Source organism: Oryzias latipes, chromosome 5 (assembly GCF_053564925.1).
Source record: "Oryzias latipes strain Hd-rR chromosome 5, Olatipes_Hd-rR_3.1".
Taxonomy (NCBI): Eukaryota; Metazoa; Chordata; class Actinopteri; order Beloniformes; family Adrianichthyidae; genus Oryzias; species Oryzias latipes.
In genome coordinates, this window is record NC_136241.1 from 1624263 (window position 1) to 1641362 (window position 17100).

At 44.6% G+C, this 17100-nt stretch overlaps 1 protein-coding gene and 1 long non-coding RNA gene across 20 annotated transcripts in view; both read right to left on the reverse strand.

Annotated features, from left to right (window-relative positions):
• cadpsb (Ca2+-dependent activator protein for secretion b) overlaps positions 1-2707 on the reverse strand; it is a 104492-nt gene extending 101785 nt beyond the window's left edge. For all 19 annotated transcript variants that reach the window (XM_078946772.1, XM_078946765.1, XM_078946770.1 and 16 more), the window contains exon 1: positions 1615-2707. In XM_078946772.1, the coding sequence (XP_078802898.1) occupies positions 1615-1950 (336 nt within the window). In that variant the 5' untranslated portion in view covers positions 1951-2707. The remainder of the gene's footprint in view (positions 1-1614) is intronic.
• A 5815-nt stretch (positions 2708-8522) lies between these two features.
• LOC144992086 (uncharacterized) lies at positions 8523-12190 on the reverse strand. Its single transcript, XR_013655868.1, has 2 exons — positions 11806-12190; positions 8523-10069 (listed from the first exon to the last, which is right to left on the reverse strand). It is a non-coding gene; the product is annotated as an uncharacterized LOC144992086 (long non-coding RNA).
• Positions 12191-17100: the final 4910 nt, after the last annotated feature.

Below are 17100 nucleotides of genomic sequence, written 5' to 3' on the forward strand. Positions count from 1 at the left end.
AAACATCTAAAACATGGAAACACTGGGGTTCCTGCCTCCCACATGCACATGTGCATGAGCGAGCAGACAACGCACACCATATGGCTCAAGTGTCTGGAGAAAGATGACTCTGCAGATTAAACTAACCCTGCAGTTTCAAAGCAGTAGTACTTTTTACTGTTATGTCCGATGGTGGTCACATGGCAGGGACTGAAATGTAAACCTTTTCTCTGTCACTGCTTCTGGGACGGTTTTAGTCTGAAATTACAGCAGCCATTGAGGTCTGTGTGGACATTGTGACATCCCAGACTCACTTCATAATAAAACGATCCATTTTTATCAGCATCCCTGATCATACAGGTAGTAAGCATGAACGTGCTAAAGCAGGTTACAAGAGGCTCATAGTGAAGAGGAGGAGGGATGGATGAAGCAGCTTCTAGAACAGAGTGCTGTTGTACTGTTGTGTGGTGCACAGAAGCATGTCACAGCCTGTATTTCAGGAACTATAAACACTCAATACATCTCTACTGACTGACCTAATTAAAGCAACATGCCTCTTTCCCGCCTTTGTAATGTATTATTTGCTAATTCAAAAACAAAAAATCAAATTCTGAAGTACTTCATTTTTTCCTGAAGGCAAACGGACTGTTGCATTGCCTGTCAGTCAATAAAGTAATTAAGTCAGTGCACACTCCCAGCAGATTGTTACAGATGTGAAATGATCTGCTTGTAACAAAACAGTAGAAACCAGCTTCAGTCCAAACAGGTCAATAAAGAGGGTGTTAACCAGCCAATTATTTCCCTAAATGTATTATGGAAATGCTAAACAAAAACCTCCAATGTGTTGAGCATGACTTGTGTACAGTGAGGCCCATATGAGGCTGTGACTTTGACAGTAAGGACAGCATGACCTAAAACCATCTCCAGCATCAATGAAAGAACCAGTGGAGGCCCTGCTCCTCCCACCATCTTCTGTAAATCTCTTCAGCTTGATATTTGGTCAGAAACTGTGCAGAAAGCTGGAAATGTTTAAACGCAGACGTCCTGGCAAGAAGCAAGCCCATCTGCAGGGAATAAAAGGTTGTTAAGCTACCATCCTCAAGAGGTCCGGGCAGAAAAGTCACCTTGGGATGTCAGAATGAGGGGACGAGAGATAGCACAAACTGCTCGGAAGTGGGAATCTGCCACACAAACGTGTACACCTGCTGGAGAACGTGACCAGAGGACATACGGTCCAGGTGTGACCATAACATGGTCCTGGTGGGCATCGACCTCTGTCTCCTGAATGCCTTTTACCTCATGGGGCTTGCTGGGTTCCAGGGCTGATGTCTCAGAGTCTGGTAGTGTATTGGAATAACATGAACTGCACTCAGGCTGCAGCTCTGCAGCACTACCGTCCCTTCTCTGTCCGAGGCTGTGCCTCTTTGCCCCTGTCACACCAGGACAACTGGACATTTTGCGTCAAAACACAAACTGTGCTCTGTGGCTCTGCGCTGTATTCATGCGCAATAGGACAGGCCTAATGCTTTTCTAGCTTATGTAGGTCATCAATGACAACATCTGAGCAATGAAAGGAGTCACTTCGTCTTCATGGGCTTTTTTCTGAATTGTGACTTTGCACCGACAGGCCCTTACCTTCTGCTGTCGCCGTGCCATGTCTGTGGGCTGCTTGGCATTGAATGGATAGGCGACGCATCGCATCACGAAGACATACAGCTGCAGCTTCTTTTTGCGCTCTTCCTCCTCTCTCTGTAGCTTCTCCAGGTCCTCCTTCTCCTCGCTGACGGCGGAGGGGCTCGGGCTGGTCGGACGGGCGCTGCTGCGGGTGCTGCTGCTGGGCGCCAGTCCTCCGGAGCTCTCGCTCGTCCGGCTTGGAGACATGCGGGATCCGGCCTGGGGGGCCATCGCCTCTTTGCTCTCCTCCTCGACTATCCCATCAGATTCCTCCTCGCTGGACGACGGGTCTAGCATCTCGTTCGGGCTCGGTGCACCTCCTCAAACCTTAATGAAGTTTTTCGGCGGTCCTCCCCGCTGCTGGAGGCTGAGGCGCTGTCCTCTCCGTGCCGGGGTGTGGAGCAGAGCGCGCCCCGCAGTGAAGGAGGGAGCAGGCCCCGACGGTCGGTGGCTCTCCGGGAGATGACAGCAGTGCGCGCGGCGCTGGAGGAGCTCGGGCTGCCTCTCGCTGAGCCTCCCCTGCTCCGAGCTCTCGTCACTGCTGACGTATTTTCTGGGTTTTATTGGTCGCGCGGTGCTGCGAATGTGAGGGGGGGTGGGGTGGGGGTGAGAAAGATGCCGAGGGGAGGAGCAGGCAGGAGGAGTGATGTGTGGCTACAGATAAGGGGAGCAGGATAGATGGCTGTTCTTCCTGCGAGCGGGAGATGACCTCTCCCTTCCTGCGAGGCGGGGGCTCGCGCGACCGGAGCTGGCCGTGGTCCTGAAGGCAGGAGGAGCGGGAGATGCAGCCGCCTTCACTGCATCACCGCCTCAGTATCCTGCAGCGAAACACCCAAGATGGCTGCCGCAGAATTACTGTTAAATAGTCTCTGACTGCACGTGGAAACGTTGGTTCTTTCTCCTCCTCCACTTCTCGCACACTTTCTTTGAATGATGGAGACCAGAAGGTCTCGAAAGTCCTGAACTCTTTCTGTCCGCGTGACTTTACAGGAACCTGGCTGCTGTAGATTCTCTTTGGTCATGGACTTCCTCCAGTTTGGAGCCACACAATATCACCTTTCTCTGAATGGAGATCTTCTGACTCAGCAAAGAAAGACGACTTACAATGCATACTGTACTAAGCTAATTGCCATGAAGCTCAGACAATAAACCCACCTGTGCAATATTTGCCCAAAGGCTTGCTGCCTTTCTGCAGTCCAAATATGAATTAGGTTTCAAATTCCTCCTGCACCTCATCCTGTAAAGAAAAAAAAGGTTTGTGTCCAACAGTAAATTTATGTACACACCTGGCATGTGACCTGCATTCACAAATGCATTAAACGCACATTTAGCTCATGGTGTTCACACTAGACAAAAAGGGAGAGGCTTCTTATTTTTCTACTGTTCACTAGCACAGTGGTCCCCAACCATTTATGTACCATTATGTACCATGCTACCATTAGTTAATCTAGCAACGCATAACATAGTATAACATCATCATCCTCTCCATTTCCCGCACTCATGGTGCCAAAAAGAAGTGCTGTCTGTTAAATGTAGCTCTATTTTTTTTGGGAAGTGGAAGGCTCCTCTTCTGTCTCCTGGCTGGGCGTTTTCCCCTTGGAAAAGAAGCTTTCCAAAGACGTTTGTTTTTTATTCATTTTGCTAGCTCCTGGGTTTCATTTTAGTGGTAACTTATCAGGTGACCAAGAAGAGCGCCTTGGCCTGCATGCGTCAAGAGTGACAGAGACGGATGTCTTTTTCAAAATAAAACGTCTTTCAGATTCCAAAATAAATAAAACAGAAGTTAAGCAAGTTATTTATTCTTTCTGTGCGGCCCGGTACCAAATGACCCACGGACCGGTACCGGTCTGCGGCCCGGGGTTGGGGACCGCTGCACTAGCACATGTTTACCACCAGTTGGAAGAGGTTTGGTACAAAATGTTGAAGTGGTGCAAATCAGGTAAATCTTGCCCCAGGGTTTTTCTTTCACAGCTCTATTCCGATATATGACAGAGTTGATGTCATAATTCTAGACACGAACTGCAATGTTTCATTCCTACATGATCAGTTCTCAAATGGTTGGCAGTTAAAGGGTCTTCTGTACACCATGCTATACTTAAGCCTTTCATAGTAAACAATAAATGATAATATAGCAGTTTGACACACCTTTTCATTCAAAGAGAATGAGACGGTGCAGCCACCCTACCACTGCACCACAGCCGGCCCGTGGTGCAGCAGAAGAGCGGTCGAACCATGATCGTAAGATTGCAGGTTTGGTTCCTTGCACGCCCATGTGCCAAATTGTCCTTGGGCAAGACACTGACCCCCCCCCCCTTGCCTCTGGTGGAAGGTTGGCGCCAGTGTTCGGCAGCGGAGCCGCCATCAGTGTGTAAATTTGTGAATGGGTCTGTGACTGTAAAGCGCTTTGGGTCTTTGAGGAAGGTAGAAAAGAGCTACATAGGTATACACCATTTACCTTATTTAATTACCATTGGCACACAAAATAATTGTTTTTTGTAAAGTTTTTGTTATTTTCCTGAGCTATTTTCCAACCCGGTAGTTCTACCAAGTTTAACTGGTCCAGTATTTTGCATTGAAAGTCCAAAAATTATCGTGAAAACTTGTGTAGCTGCGCGTGAATGAAAACGTTTTGAATGCGCAAGCCCAAAACCTGCTTTCACACACCTAATGTCAGAGTTTTGGATATGGACCCCAAGAAAGCCAACAGACAAAAGCACAACAAGGTTCATTCTGGGACTCTTGTAGGAGAGGAAAAAGGAGCCTCTGGGAGAAACCTGGTCATTGGCCAGCAGGTGGAGCTGCAGTCTCTGCATAGGAAGTGATGTTATAATATGTCCAACCACAACAAGGCGATTACCTTCTTGTGCGAGCGATGCTCATGGCAGCAGGAGTCCAAGGCGAGAGAAACTGAAGGACCGTGTGAGACCAGATCAGACTGAGAAGGATTGTCTTGTTGGGGTTCTACTTGACATCAGCAAGTCTCTCCTCTGGAAAACCCATGAAGAAAAAACAGATGCACGACTCCAGACACTCCTGAGAGGCAGGGGGGTATCCCAGAAAGCAGGTTATGTGTCCAGAAAGCAGGTTATGTGAGTTACCACAGTAAGTTTAAGGCTAAGGAAGTGGAAAATCTCAGCTTTTTGTTCCAAAAATGGAGGTATGTTTCAGGGTATGCTTAGCAACTCATGCTCTGAATATAACCTGGTCTGGAGCAGGTTTAGTTGAAGGTTAGTTTGTTTCAGGGGGGTATTCCAGAAAGCATGTTTAAACTAGCCTGACTTTAACCCTGAACTCTGGCTGAAATCCGCCTGAACTTGCTTACTCTGGGTATGTCGGTTCCAAAAGACTTGATATGAGTTAGTGTAATTACGCCCGACTTAGTAACCCTGGGTTAATGCAAGTGCACGTCAAGTACATAAAGACATTCTCAATGTATCGCCAATTTCTGGAGTCACCATGGAAACGCGCAGAGATTTTAATGAAAGCGTATGAAGATTATACGTCCATCAAAAAAGTAACCTGGCTGCATCATCGGCAAAAGAAAGAGTTTCTGCTTGAAGAAAAAGAACGGACAAAGGAAACACAGAAGTTTATATCTCATTTCTATTTTCATTGTGACGCACAAATGTGTGTATATATATATATATATAAAAATAATGGATTTCCATCATGAAACCATGTACCATATCTCTGAATCTATCATTACACCACTACACAGTAGGGGTACTTTATAAACTCATCATCCTCTCACTCATAGTGCAAAAAGAATTAAGCATAACAGAATAAAATAACTCGGCAAAACACAGTAAAACAGCTAAACAACTAAACACATTTGGTCAGAAACCCACACTTAAACCCAAATCAAATAATTAAGTTAGATCAAAGTAAAAAAGTTTGTCTTTTCAACATCCATATGTGGTTTTATCACCCTCTCATGGTGGAAAAAATATTATCTGAGCTTCTTCATCCACTAAATCATCTTCAAATGGACACGCCATGCTGCTTCACCTCTCTGAAACAAACTAACCTTCAACTATACCTGGGGGGTATTCCAGAAAGCAGGTTATGCTAGCTCCCACGGTAAGTTTGAGGCTAAAGAAGTGTACAACCACCGCTTTCGGTTCCAAAAACAGAGGTATGTTTGAGGGTATGTCAAGTTGCCATAGCAACTCATGCTCTGAACATAACCTGGTCTGAAGCAGGTTTAGTTGAAGGTTAGTGGTGCTTGTGGTAATTGGGTAATCGGGGCAGTAACCCCCAAGCTGGAGGAGTGGCTACAACAGATACCTGGAAAGACCTCAGACCTCTCAGTCCAGAAAAGTGCAGTGCTAGGAACAGCTAAGATACTGCAGGACCCTCAAGCTCCCAGGCCTCTGGTAGAGGACCCCAGCTTGGAGGAGAAAACACCCGCAGAGGGGTGAGAGGGGCACAATGAAAATGGAAATGAGATAGAAACTCATGCGATTACTTTGTCCGTTGTTTTTCTCCAAACAGAAACTCTTTCTTTTGCTGATTCAACCGTATGACTTTTTTGATGGACATAAAATCTTCATACGTCACAACTCATATCCGGTCTTTTGGAACCGACATACCCAGAGTAAGCAAGTTCAGGCGGATTTTAGCCAGAGTTCAGGGTTAAAGTCAGGGTAGTTTAAAAATGCTTTCTGGGATACCCCCCAGTAAGTTCTGCAGTGACGATAAATGCCACATTCTTCTTCAATTTAGGAAAAACCTTATTATAATCACCATTTGCTAAAACACAGTTCAAAATGATTTTGTAGACTAATTATATATTTTTAAAAGACTTATATTTCTTGATATAAAGAGAAAAACACAGATCTATTTAAATTGATACATGTTTCATTTAATGCCACTAACTGTAGTGGATTTAAAAGTTGGCCTTTTTGATATTTTGGTTAAAGATGTTGTGAAAAAAAAGTAGTCACTTATAAACATACACACACACTTTTATTTGTGTTTACTGACCTCCTGCTCAGGTCAGGGTTTGCTTGGCAGCCGTTTTAAATAAAGCCATTGCGATTTAAAAGGGTCTTGTTTTAAGTATTTTCTGGTTGCTCAGTCAAAATTAAAACAGCATTCGTTTGTGGCGGTTTGAACCTTTGAACCACAGCCGAGTCATACCAAAGACTACTAACAGGACCTATTACCTATTCGACCTAAAAAAGGACACAAGTAAAACCTTCCACTGAGCATGAGTGAAAATCAAGCATAAAAACACAACATAGGACTTGTACTGAATGATCAATATAAAATGGTGTTCACTGTTCATCACCACTAAATCCACCGTTTGAATAAATCCTCTGTGGTGGAATTCTGGCTCTCACTTTAAATGATGCTGCTCGCTCTGCTGCCTTAAGGTGATTACTTCACTGGATTTCTAATCACCAAATGGAGAGCTCAAGCCCGAGTTGGTTATGTCAGGGAGGCTTTCAGTCAAAATTGCATGAAAGGTTAAGAATGAACGTTGTTAACCCTTGTGCTATCCTATGGAGTCAAGATGACCATTGACATGTTCTCCCTACCATGACAAAGGTGGACAAAGGTGGAAAGATTTCATGTAATCCATGGACACCAGTGAAGATCACAAATCATTGAAGAAAAAAGGTTCAGAGCACTGTCTAGTGGGTCTAGATGACCCAACTCCCAATGTTAAAGTGCCTAGGATAGCACAAGGGTTAAATCAGTGAAACTGTGTTCAGTTACTTTACTCAGATCTGCAAGTTAGCACAATGACCATAAACAGTCTATGACTCACAGGGAGATCGGTCCACAGAGCAAAAGTTGTTTGAATGTTGATGGACTTTTGTGTACATCTGATTGAATATCAGGGGCTTGATCTTGCAGTGAAGTTAGTTTTAGTTTGGATATTGGATCTCCAGTGGGGTCTCTTAGGGACCGTCAACAAATTAACAAGTGCATGAGATGGAGAAGATTTAAGATCAAAGCTAAGACTAAATGCTTTGCAAAAATAAAATAAAGTACAATGAAACACTTCATCATGTTGTGTAGAAACAATTTTATTTATTTTGGAATGTTTTAATAAGAAAAGTTTTGCAATTACATCCTCATTAACAAAAAATGATACAGTTCCCACGGCAGTCCAGCGGTGCTGGATGGGCTGCCCATCTGCACCTGGGGCTGGGATCACTCCTTCCCTGGCTCTGGGTTGGGGAAACTCTCTTAGGGCCCGCTCTAGGTGACATCCACCAGGGCCGCAGGGTCTGGAGGAGTGCTGGCCCTTTTCTGAGGGGTGGCTGCCTCGGGGAGGGGGAGGGTCCACTATCGGTACGGGATCTTGGAGGTTTGACAGGTTGGTGTCCCCGTTGAGGCAATCGGCGGTTGCCCCGGCGGGTTGGCTGGGGCGGCGCCTGGGGGCGGGGTCCTAGGCTTGCTCCAGAGGGGAGGGGGCGGCGCCTTCATGCTCCTGTCTCTCTGTGTGGGGTGGGTGGTGTGGGGCCTGGGGGGTGGGGTTTCCCCCCGGCTGTTTGACAACCGGGGGACAGTCTACCAGCTGTCCCCAACTTACCCTTTTCCTCATATAATCTCTTATTAGGGTGATGGGGGGGAGGTTCCAGCCTGCGATGCACCTTGGGGGGAGGAGCTATTTGGCAGTGGTCCCCCTCCCGTGGTTGCCGTATGGAATAGCCCCCCCCCCCCTCGGTTTTATTTGCACCGTAGACATTTAGGGCCCCTTGGTGGGGAGGGTGATGTCCCTCCCCACCAAGTAATCAGGAGATGTCCTCTGTGAAGAAACTGGATTCTCTAGAAAGGACTGTATTAAATTTTAGGTTCGTACCCGTCAGTTTCTTGCACACAGAAATAAAGAATAATGACTCAGAGACAGTTACTTAGCTTTTGTGGAGGTTTTACTTCACACAAACACGAAGGGGACAGACATGAACATGGTGCATTCAAAGTCCGAACCAACGAGCTCAGGGATGGGCTTGGTATAAAAACCCTGCATTTACATATTCAGAAGATCGTCTGATGGACCTCGTGTGAAAATCACGCCCACAGTTTACTGCTAGAGAGGAGCTCCAAGGCTAAAGTGAAGATAAGTCTGAGGCCTGCTCAGCAGAAAACATGCACAGAAAAGAGGGAGTATGAGAAGAAACTGTTAGAACAATAGTTTGGCTGTGCTTTCTTCAAATGTAATATAATTTTGAGATGACAATACATGCTCAGTGAATTAAGTTTAAACCATTAGTGTAATAAAAGTTAAAGACAGTTTCTAACTATTCTTCACATACCCCCCTGTTTGTCATATCAAAATTATACATGGAAAGTCAGCAGAACTCCTCTCATCATCAACCATATACCATTTCACGAAGATTTTCAGTATAGGCAGCATATCGGCTCTGCATCGAAAACAAAGGTGTAGAGATACAGGTAAATACACAAGAACATTAAAATCAACGTGAATAAATGAGCATATCAGAGGTGGTAGGTGATACATGAGTGTTGATGCGAAAACCTCCAGGGCTAAACTTATACCATCTGTGTGAAACATTCAGTGAGCGATCAGGGAGGGCAAAACTCATCAACGACTCTGTGCCCCTCAGCAGCCACCACTAAGGATACGCATGCATCACCAGTCCAAACCTCGGCACAAAATCCTTAATTAAAGTTACATAGAACAAGAAACAAATTAATAAATAAAGAAAATAAAAAAAAATAAAAAAAATCAACTCAAACAAAAGAAAAACAATAAAATAAATCTGTAAAGACCAGGTTCAACCACGAGCGGATGCGAATTAGGTTAATTGTTGGCATAATGCTGATAGAGTCGGTAGAGGCCTGACAGCATCATTCATTTGACACATGGAATCAAACAGGTGACGAAAAGAAAAAAGAAAAACAACACACAGAGGACCGGAGTGACTAGTTTTATCAGTACACTCCACCAGAAGTAAACCAATAAAGTGGGGACCCAGACCAGTAGGTGTCAGTCATCTAAGAAGAAATGTGTGATTTAAGGGCCTTGACCTCACTGATGATGTGAGTGAGATCTCCAGAGGAAGAGGGAATAAAAGTACAAGATGAAACCACGAGCAACAGCTAAACCCATGTCAGCTGGTTCGAAGCTCACTGTAGCTGGAAGAGAGCAGTGCTAGAGGAAACACACCAGGGAGCGCCCCTCGCCAGGAGTAGTGTCACACTTCGTAGTTGGACTTCAACCAGGGATGTGTCGCAAAATGTCAGTCTGATAGGCTCTCAGCAATTTACAGTGGCTTACGTGAATCCAGGAGGGTCGTTCAGCAAGTCAGACTGCAGTTGGCATAGCGAGGAGAACCTTGAAGGGTCCCGTCCACCTCGGGTGTGACCAATCAGTCCGTTGAATGGCCTTCAGGTAAAGCAGGTCACCGACAGAGGCCTTCTGGTCGGGATGCAGAGTCTGTGGGGAGGAGAGAGCTGGAGGCAGACTCAATGCGTTCCCTTGTTCTCACAGCTTTCTTCAAACAATCATGTAAATCATCAATGATGTCAGTAGAGCCAGGCATGAGAGTAGAAACAAAAATCAGGAAAAAAGTAAAATAAATAAAAATTAAAAAAAATAATAATAATTGTGAAAAAACACATTGAAAGTGAAACAGACAAGAACTGCGTCTCATTTCAACAGCAGCATGAACAGGCTGATAACAGTTTGACTAATGGGAAAGCTTGGACAGAAGAGAGTAGAGCATACTGCATGTGATTCTGGAGAATTCGCACAAGAGAATCACAGGTGACATTGTTTCAACTATCAGCCGCGCAAGCAGCTGCAGCTTACAGCGAGTGAGTGAAGGTGGGGGGCTGATCAGATAAGGTGGTGAGGTCCGGGGAGAGAAATAATTTTGCTAGAAACAGAAACTAAATGTCCCAAAAAATTTTAACCTGTGCTTGGGCCAGCTGGAGTTTGGTTTTACCGCACTTATTGCCCTGAGAGTTGAAACTTAGAAAAATTAGCATACATGTCCATTAAAAAAAAAAAAAATGCAAGGCGAGTTAGTGAACCAGAGATCCTCAGGAATGCTTTTAAGGGGTCAATCCTGATTTACAAGCAGAAATGCAGGGACCTGATCAGTGGGGTCAGGAGGCTGCAATCAAACGTTTTATGAGCAGGGGAGAGTGAACTAAAAAAAGGGAAGGCGACATCCGCCATCTGAGTCTGATCATGTTTATGCAAGAGGGAGGTGTGTCCTGCACAAACTCATCCACGTCTGCTTTGTAAGAAATGATACTTTCTATAGCTTTTTCTGAACATCTACCCTAGTCCATGTCCTAAACACTAAAATACACACTAAAACACGTCCTATCATTATTCGGAGAGCAGAGAAAGCTGTTATATCTGCTTACAATGGAGAAATCACCCCTCCTTTCTGCAAGTTCTCATCCGCCTGTCTGCAGGCTCGGGCACGCGCACTCTGATTTGAGAAGCTGCTCCCCCCTCCTTCTACACTCTCCTGCACTCTGAGGCTGCTTAATTTTCTATTGAATCCATAATCTTTAACCCATTGATCCAAATACTTGATTAATGTCTGATCCTGACTTTCCACATACTTCCAAACTTTATGAAAAGCTTTCTGAACCTGAGCAATGGGCTTTCTTACGGTCTTTGTTAGATTTTGTGACTGAGTCCCACCCATCTTTTTGAGGTTTTTGATCGACGATCAGCTACAACGTTGTCAATTTCAATCACAAACCAGAGTTCCCACCCAAATAACCCGTTTTATGGATTCTCCAGCGCTGAATCTAATCAGCAGAAAAAGCTTGGAGAATCAGAAAAGAAACCTAATTATTTGTCAACTGAGTCATTATTCTGTTTTAGAACGAGGCACTAATCAAATAGAGCACACACCACAGGGGCCGTCGAAAAAGGGCAAACTCAGACATAGACGGAGAGACATAAAAAGCGTTACACACACATTGTTTCCCGGAGCTCCGTTTCGTCTCAAAAGTCATACTCAGCCATCCAAGGCTCTATGTCTTCGGCTTCACTCGCCGCGGCTGCACCTACACTTATGCCTACACTGCAGCCGCTTCTCTATTCTTCCCCCAACATTGATGCACGCATACACAAAGACACAGACACAGTTAACATTAGGCCCTAACAAGTAAAGAGAGGACAGACTTTCTGTGTGGCGTACTCACTTCAAGCAATAAACCTCGTTATTTGATGAGGGTCAGACGACGCCGAGGGCACCACCGGATCCAAGGGCAGGGCCACCGATCCTGAAGTCGGATGGGTCAATGCTGAGACCGTAGTCTCAGACCACGCGTGGTTTTCGGACAACCCCTCCCCCAGGGGCTCCAGCGATGTCCAAGGCGCGCCGGCCGGCTCAGAAGGACCAAATGTGAAGAAACTGGATTCTCTAGAAAGGACTGTATTAAATTTTAGGTTCGTACCCGTCAGTTTCTTGCACACAAAAATAAAGAATAATGACTCAGAGACAGTTACTTAGCTTTTGTGGAGGTTTTACTTCGCACAAATACGAAGGGGACAGACATGAACATGGTACATTCAAAGTCCGAACCAACGAGCTCAGGGATGGGCTTTGGTATAAAAACCCTGCATTTGCATATTCAGAAGATCGTCTGATGGACCTCGTGTGAAAATCACGCCCACAGGTTACTGCTGGAGAGAACCTCCAAGGCTAAAGTGAAGATAAGTCTGAGGCCTGCTCAGCAGAAAACATGCACAGAAAAGAGGGAGTATGGGAAGAAACTGTTAGAACAATAGTTTGGCTGTGCTTTCTTCAAATGTAATATAATTTTGAGATGACAATACATGCTCAGTGAATTAAGTTTAAACCATTAGTGTAATAAAAGTTAAAGACAGTTTCTAACTATTCTTCACATCCTCTCAGTGCCCTACCTGCCAATTTTAACTGCACCCTCTTAGTACACACACCCTTTACTCCTCAAAATATACATTCCAATACAAACACACGCATTTCACAAAGAAGGTGGGACATTGGACCATCTGCCCCTGCCTTGCTCTCTACTGGACCAATCATGGGCTGGGTGGGTAGCTGCCTGGAGCGCGGGGTGGGTCTCCCTTGGGGGATCCTGGCTCGTACCTGGGGTTAAGGTGGGGGGATGCTAAGAACTCCTGGGTGGTGGGGGCTGCTCTCCTGGTTGGGCTGGAGCTTGCACTCTCTGTCCCCCCATGCCTCACCGTTCTCTGGCTTTGGGGGCCCCCGTGGCGGTCCTGCTGGCCCTTGCCTGGGTGGTGGATGTGATCACCCAGAGGGCGGTTGTTCTCTACCTGCTGCCGTGCGGGTGTTGGGGGGGTTCTGGCTGCCGCTGCGGCGGGGGTCTTGGTGTGGGGATGGCTGGTCATTCTCCCTCCTTCTTTTTTAAATTCCATCATCCATTTTAGAAGAGCATAAACACTCACCTGAGCACAGGTTTTAGCTCACCTTTGCACAAATAGTTTGCGTGATTGAATGAAATATCTCACACTAGTTGGTGTGAAGGCATAAGTATGCGTGTGTGAACATTATTTGTATTGTGTACATGTTGACATGTGAACATTTTAGGAGCCAACAGTTATGTTATAACATATGAATGCGTGTGTGGACAGGCCCCGCCTTTATAGACCTGTATTACATCTGAACCTCACTGTAATGAGTATAACCATCCAAAAACTTGTTGCTTTATGCTGCTTCATGGTTTTACCCCCCCCCCCCTCCTTCTATAATCACCCTACTATCCCCCCCTCTTTAACATCCCTCTCTCTTCCCCCCTCCTTTCCTTTTCCGTCCGATCCAACACAAAAGATTAAAATGAATAAAGTTTGGACTCGATTCCAAAAGGGGTTTATTCAGACGTACCTCTAGTTTGTCAAAAAATTCAGAACCCCTGTTGTTAAAGTAAAATATGTCCAACACAAGAGGCCTTCAGCTCTCATCTGTCTGCCCAGCTGTTGGACAGGACAAGTAAAAAAACAAAAAAATAAAAAGGTTGGATGTCGTCATGGTTTTACTTTAAAACTGTGGGATGTCAGTCACTTTAAATGAAGAGATTCTGCTGTAACATCTTAATGCTGTCCTTATATATTATGACCTTTAGAAAAGAAAATAACAAATGAAAATACTGAGAAAATGTTTTAAAAATTAAAAATCATAACAAATAATTGAAGATGTTAATTTGAAAACATTTTGAAAATAATTAAATTGAATTACTGTGGAATTAACGGAAACAACTATAATATATATTTTTATGGTTTAAAAATGTCAATTATAAAGTAATTTTTTTAGAACTTACGGGTGAAAAACTCCCAGAGAGCGTGTTACAACAGTTTACAGCCCGACAGCAGAACAAAACCCAAAATTAGCGTACATGCTGAAGCTAACACGGAGGGAATGCCAGAGTTCCCAGAATCCACCACGATCACCATCTGTCAATCATTAAACCTCAACACCTCATTAAGCAAACTGAAATGCTGTGAAGAAAATATTGCAAACTAAGAGAAAAAAATCACTCCCCCCAGAGTTCCCATGAATCAAAGCAGCGACCATTGATGAAATAAAAAGTTCAGTTGCTGTTCTGCAAAGTTTTGCTACGCCCCGCCCCCCACCTGCAAGTGTTACCGCCTGGTCCAAAGCCACAGCTAAAAATGTCCTGGGTTTAAATGAGCCAATAAATCAGATAGCATCAAACCTAAGAGCAAAGTCATTTTTGTTAAATTGTCATTACTTTGGTGTTCATTGAGTCATCTTGAAATTGCACAGCTTTCATTAAAAGCTTACAATTCTTCGGATTCTAAATGTCCGTAGAAGTACAATGTTTTTATATTAATGTTGTAAAAACTGCTCCATGAATGTGTAAGACTAAATCGAAAAATTAAATTAAATCGAAAAAACTAGTTTTTGAGTTAATGTGTTTATTTATGATTAATAGTAACAACTGAATTATTTACAAGTGTATGTGAATGTATGGATATATACAGTCAGGCCCTGAAATATTTGGACAGTTTTGTTATTTGAGGTGTGTATTTGGCCTGTCAATATTTCTTTCCTTTTTATTCAATATGGGCGTAACCCTTGTGCTATCCTAGGCACTTTAACATTGGGAGGTGGGTCATCTAGACCCACTAGACAGTGCTCTGAACCTTTTTTCTTCAATGATTTGTGATCTTCACTGGTGTCCATGGATTACATGAAATCTTTCCACCTTTATCCACCTTTGTCATGGTAGGAAGAACACGTCAATGTAAGGGTGGGGTCATCTAGGATAGCACAAGGGTTAAAGTGCAAAGTCTCAGATGTCATATGAGAGCATCCGAATCCCAATTGGAGCAAGGGTTTAGGATTAACAGCTATTACATTTGTGGCCACCTCTTCTTTAAGGAACCCAAAGAAATTGGACAAATGACTCAGAAGGTTGAAAACAAAAAAAAGGTTGCATGGGCTCTTTCCTCATTTACCCGTCATCAGTTTGGCAGTTTTAAAAGCTCTTTATGGAAGTGAAACAGACCATCCTGAGGCTAGGAAAAAGGAGGAACGCTATCAGAAAGGTGGCAGAAATATTGGGAGTGGCCAAGTCAACAGTTTGGTACATACATACTGAGTTTGAGAACTCCAAAAGGCCTGAACGTCCACAAAAGACAACAGTGGTGGATGATCACAGACGGTGAAGAAAAAATTCTTCACAGCCTCTGAAGAACACTTGAGGAAGTTGGTGTATCAATTCCTAAATCCACCACAGAGAGAAGACGTCATTAATTACCACAAGCTGCAAATCCCTGATGAGCTTCAAAAACAGAAAGGCCAGAATTGACGTTGCCAATAACCACCTAAAGAAGCCAGACCTGTTCTGGAACAGCATTCTTTAGACAGACGAGACCATCAATCTGTAACAGAATGATGGGAAGAGGAAAGTTTGGAGAAGAATTGAAACAGCCCTTGATCCAAAGCACACCACATCTTCTGTAAAACACGGTGGAGACAGCGTGATGGCACGGGCATGCACGGCGTCCGGCATCACGGGGTCACGTGAGCCAAATGCTGCGATTGGACGGCGATTCACAGTACAGACCAGGGGTCGGGAACCTATGGCTCGCGAGCCATATATGGCTATTTTGATGGTCACATGTGGCTCGCAGACAAATCTTTAATTATACTTTTTTTTATCATTAGTCCAGTCCTTCTCGGGCGCGATGCGATGCCAGAGGCGCGTAGTAGTAGCGGTGCTTGGAGAGAAAAATCTACACCTGCACTATCAATTTACTATTATCTATTATTTCACAGAGTTTGTACCAGCTGGAAACCAGTGAATTGCCGTGCCTAAAACTGCGCGCTCCCGTCTCTGAGAAAGAGCGCGGAGTTGCGGGGACGGGATGTGTGAGGGAGAAAGCAGAGGGTGGGGCTGAGGTGTTGTGGGGACAGGCAGCAGGTGAATCGCGCAGGGATTGTAAAAACGTAAAACCCGCTGCCCGTCACTCACTGCAGCGTGTGAGTGTGTGTTTGTCTCCACGTCTGCATGTGAGCGTCTTTCTCACATCTAAAGAGCAGTCAGACATAAGATCACGTTTAAAGTATCAACGCCTGCATGAAGCAGAAACTCACCACGTATCAACCAGACCAGACAATCAGCAAAACTACCACGAGAAATACTCATCATTTATTAGCAATAGCATAACAATGTTATTAAAAATAATCCGCAGACTTATTGTACTTTAAAAGTGTTGAAATGACATCAAATGCACACATTCACTTGTATATTTAGTTTCAAACATATCGTTGCGGTCTGAGTTGGACTGGGTGGCTGTTGGGCCGCGTTATAAGTTCTGGAGTTCATTAAACGCATCAAGCAGAGATCTGATTGGCTCTCAGTTCTGTCGCTCAGCCTGTTGTTAGTTAATTTGGACCAATGGGGTTCAGCTATGGGCCGAATAAGGGAAATGTGAGAGCTGGAGCGGGAGCAGGGGAATATAAAGTTGGGAGAAGCGCTCTCGTCTCAGTGGGAGAAATTCAGGAGTTGCTGAATTAATTTTACGGCGTTTGTTGTGGTCTGCAGTAACCAGAATAAAGAACCTTAAAAGAGGTTAAGTCTCCGTGCCTCAGTGTGGAAAAGGGACGCTACATTACTGTATGGCTCTTTTTAAATTACATTTAAAAATATGTGGCGTTTTATGGCTCTCTTGGCCAAAAAGGTTCCCGACCCCTGGTACAGACGGACAATGACCCAAAGAATACTGCAACAGCAGCCCAGGAGTTTTTCAACGCAAACAAGTGGAATATTCTATGTATATATAATGGCCCAGTTTCATCATCATCTCATCACAGCTCTGAACATAATGTGCATTTCACTTGCTCAAGACATAACGTGAGGCGGAAAGACCCACAAACAAGTAAAGACAACTGCAGTTAAGGCCTGCAGAAGCATCAAAAAGGAGGAAACCTTTGGTGACCTTTGAGCGTTTGGTGATGTCCGTGGCTT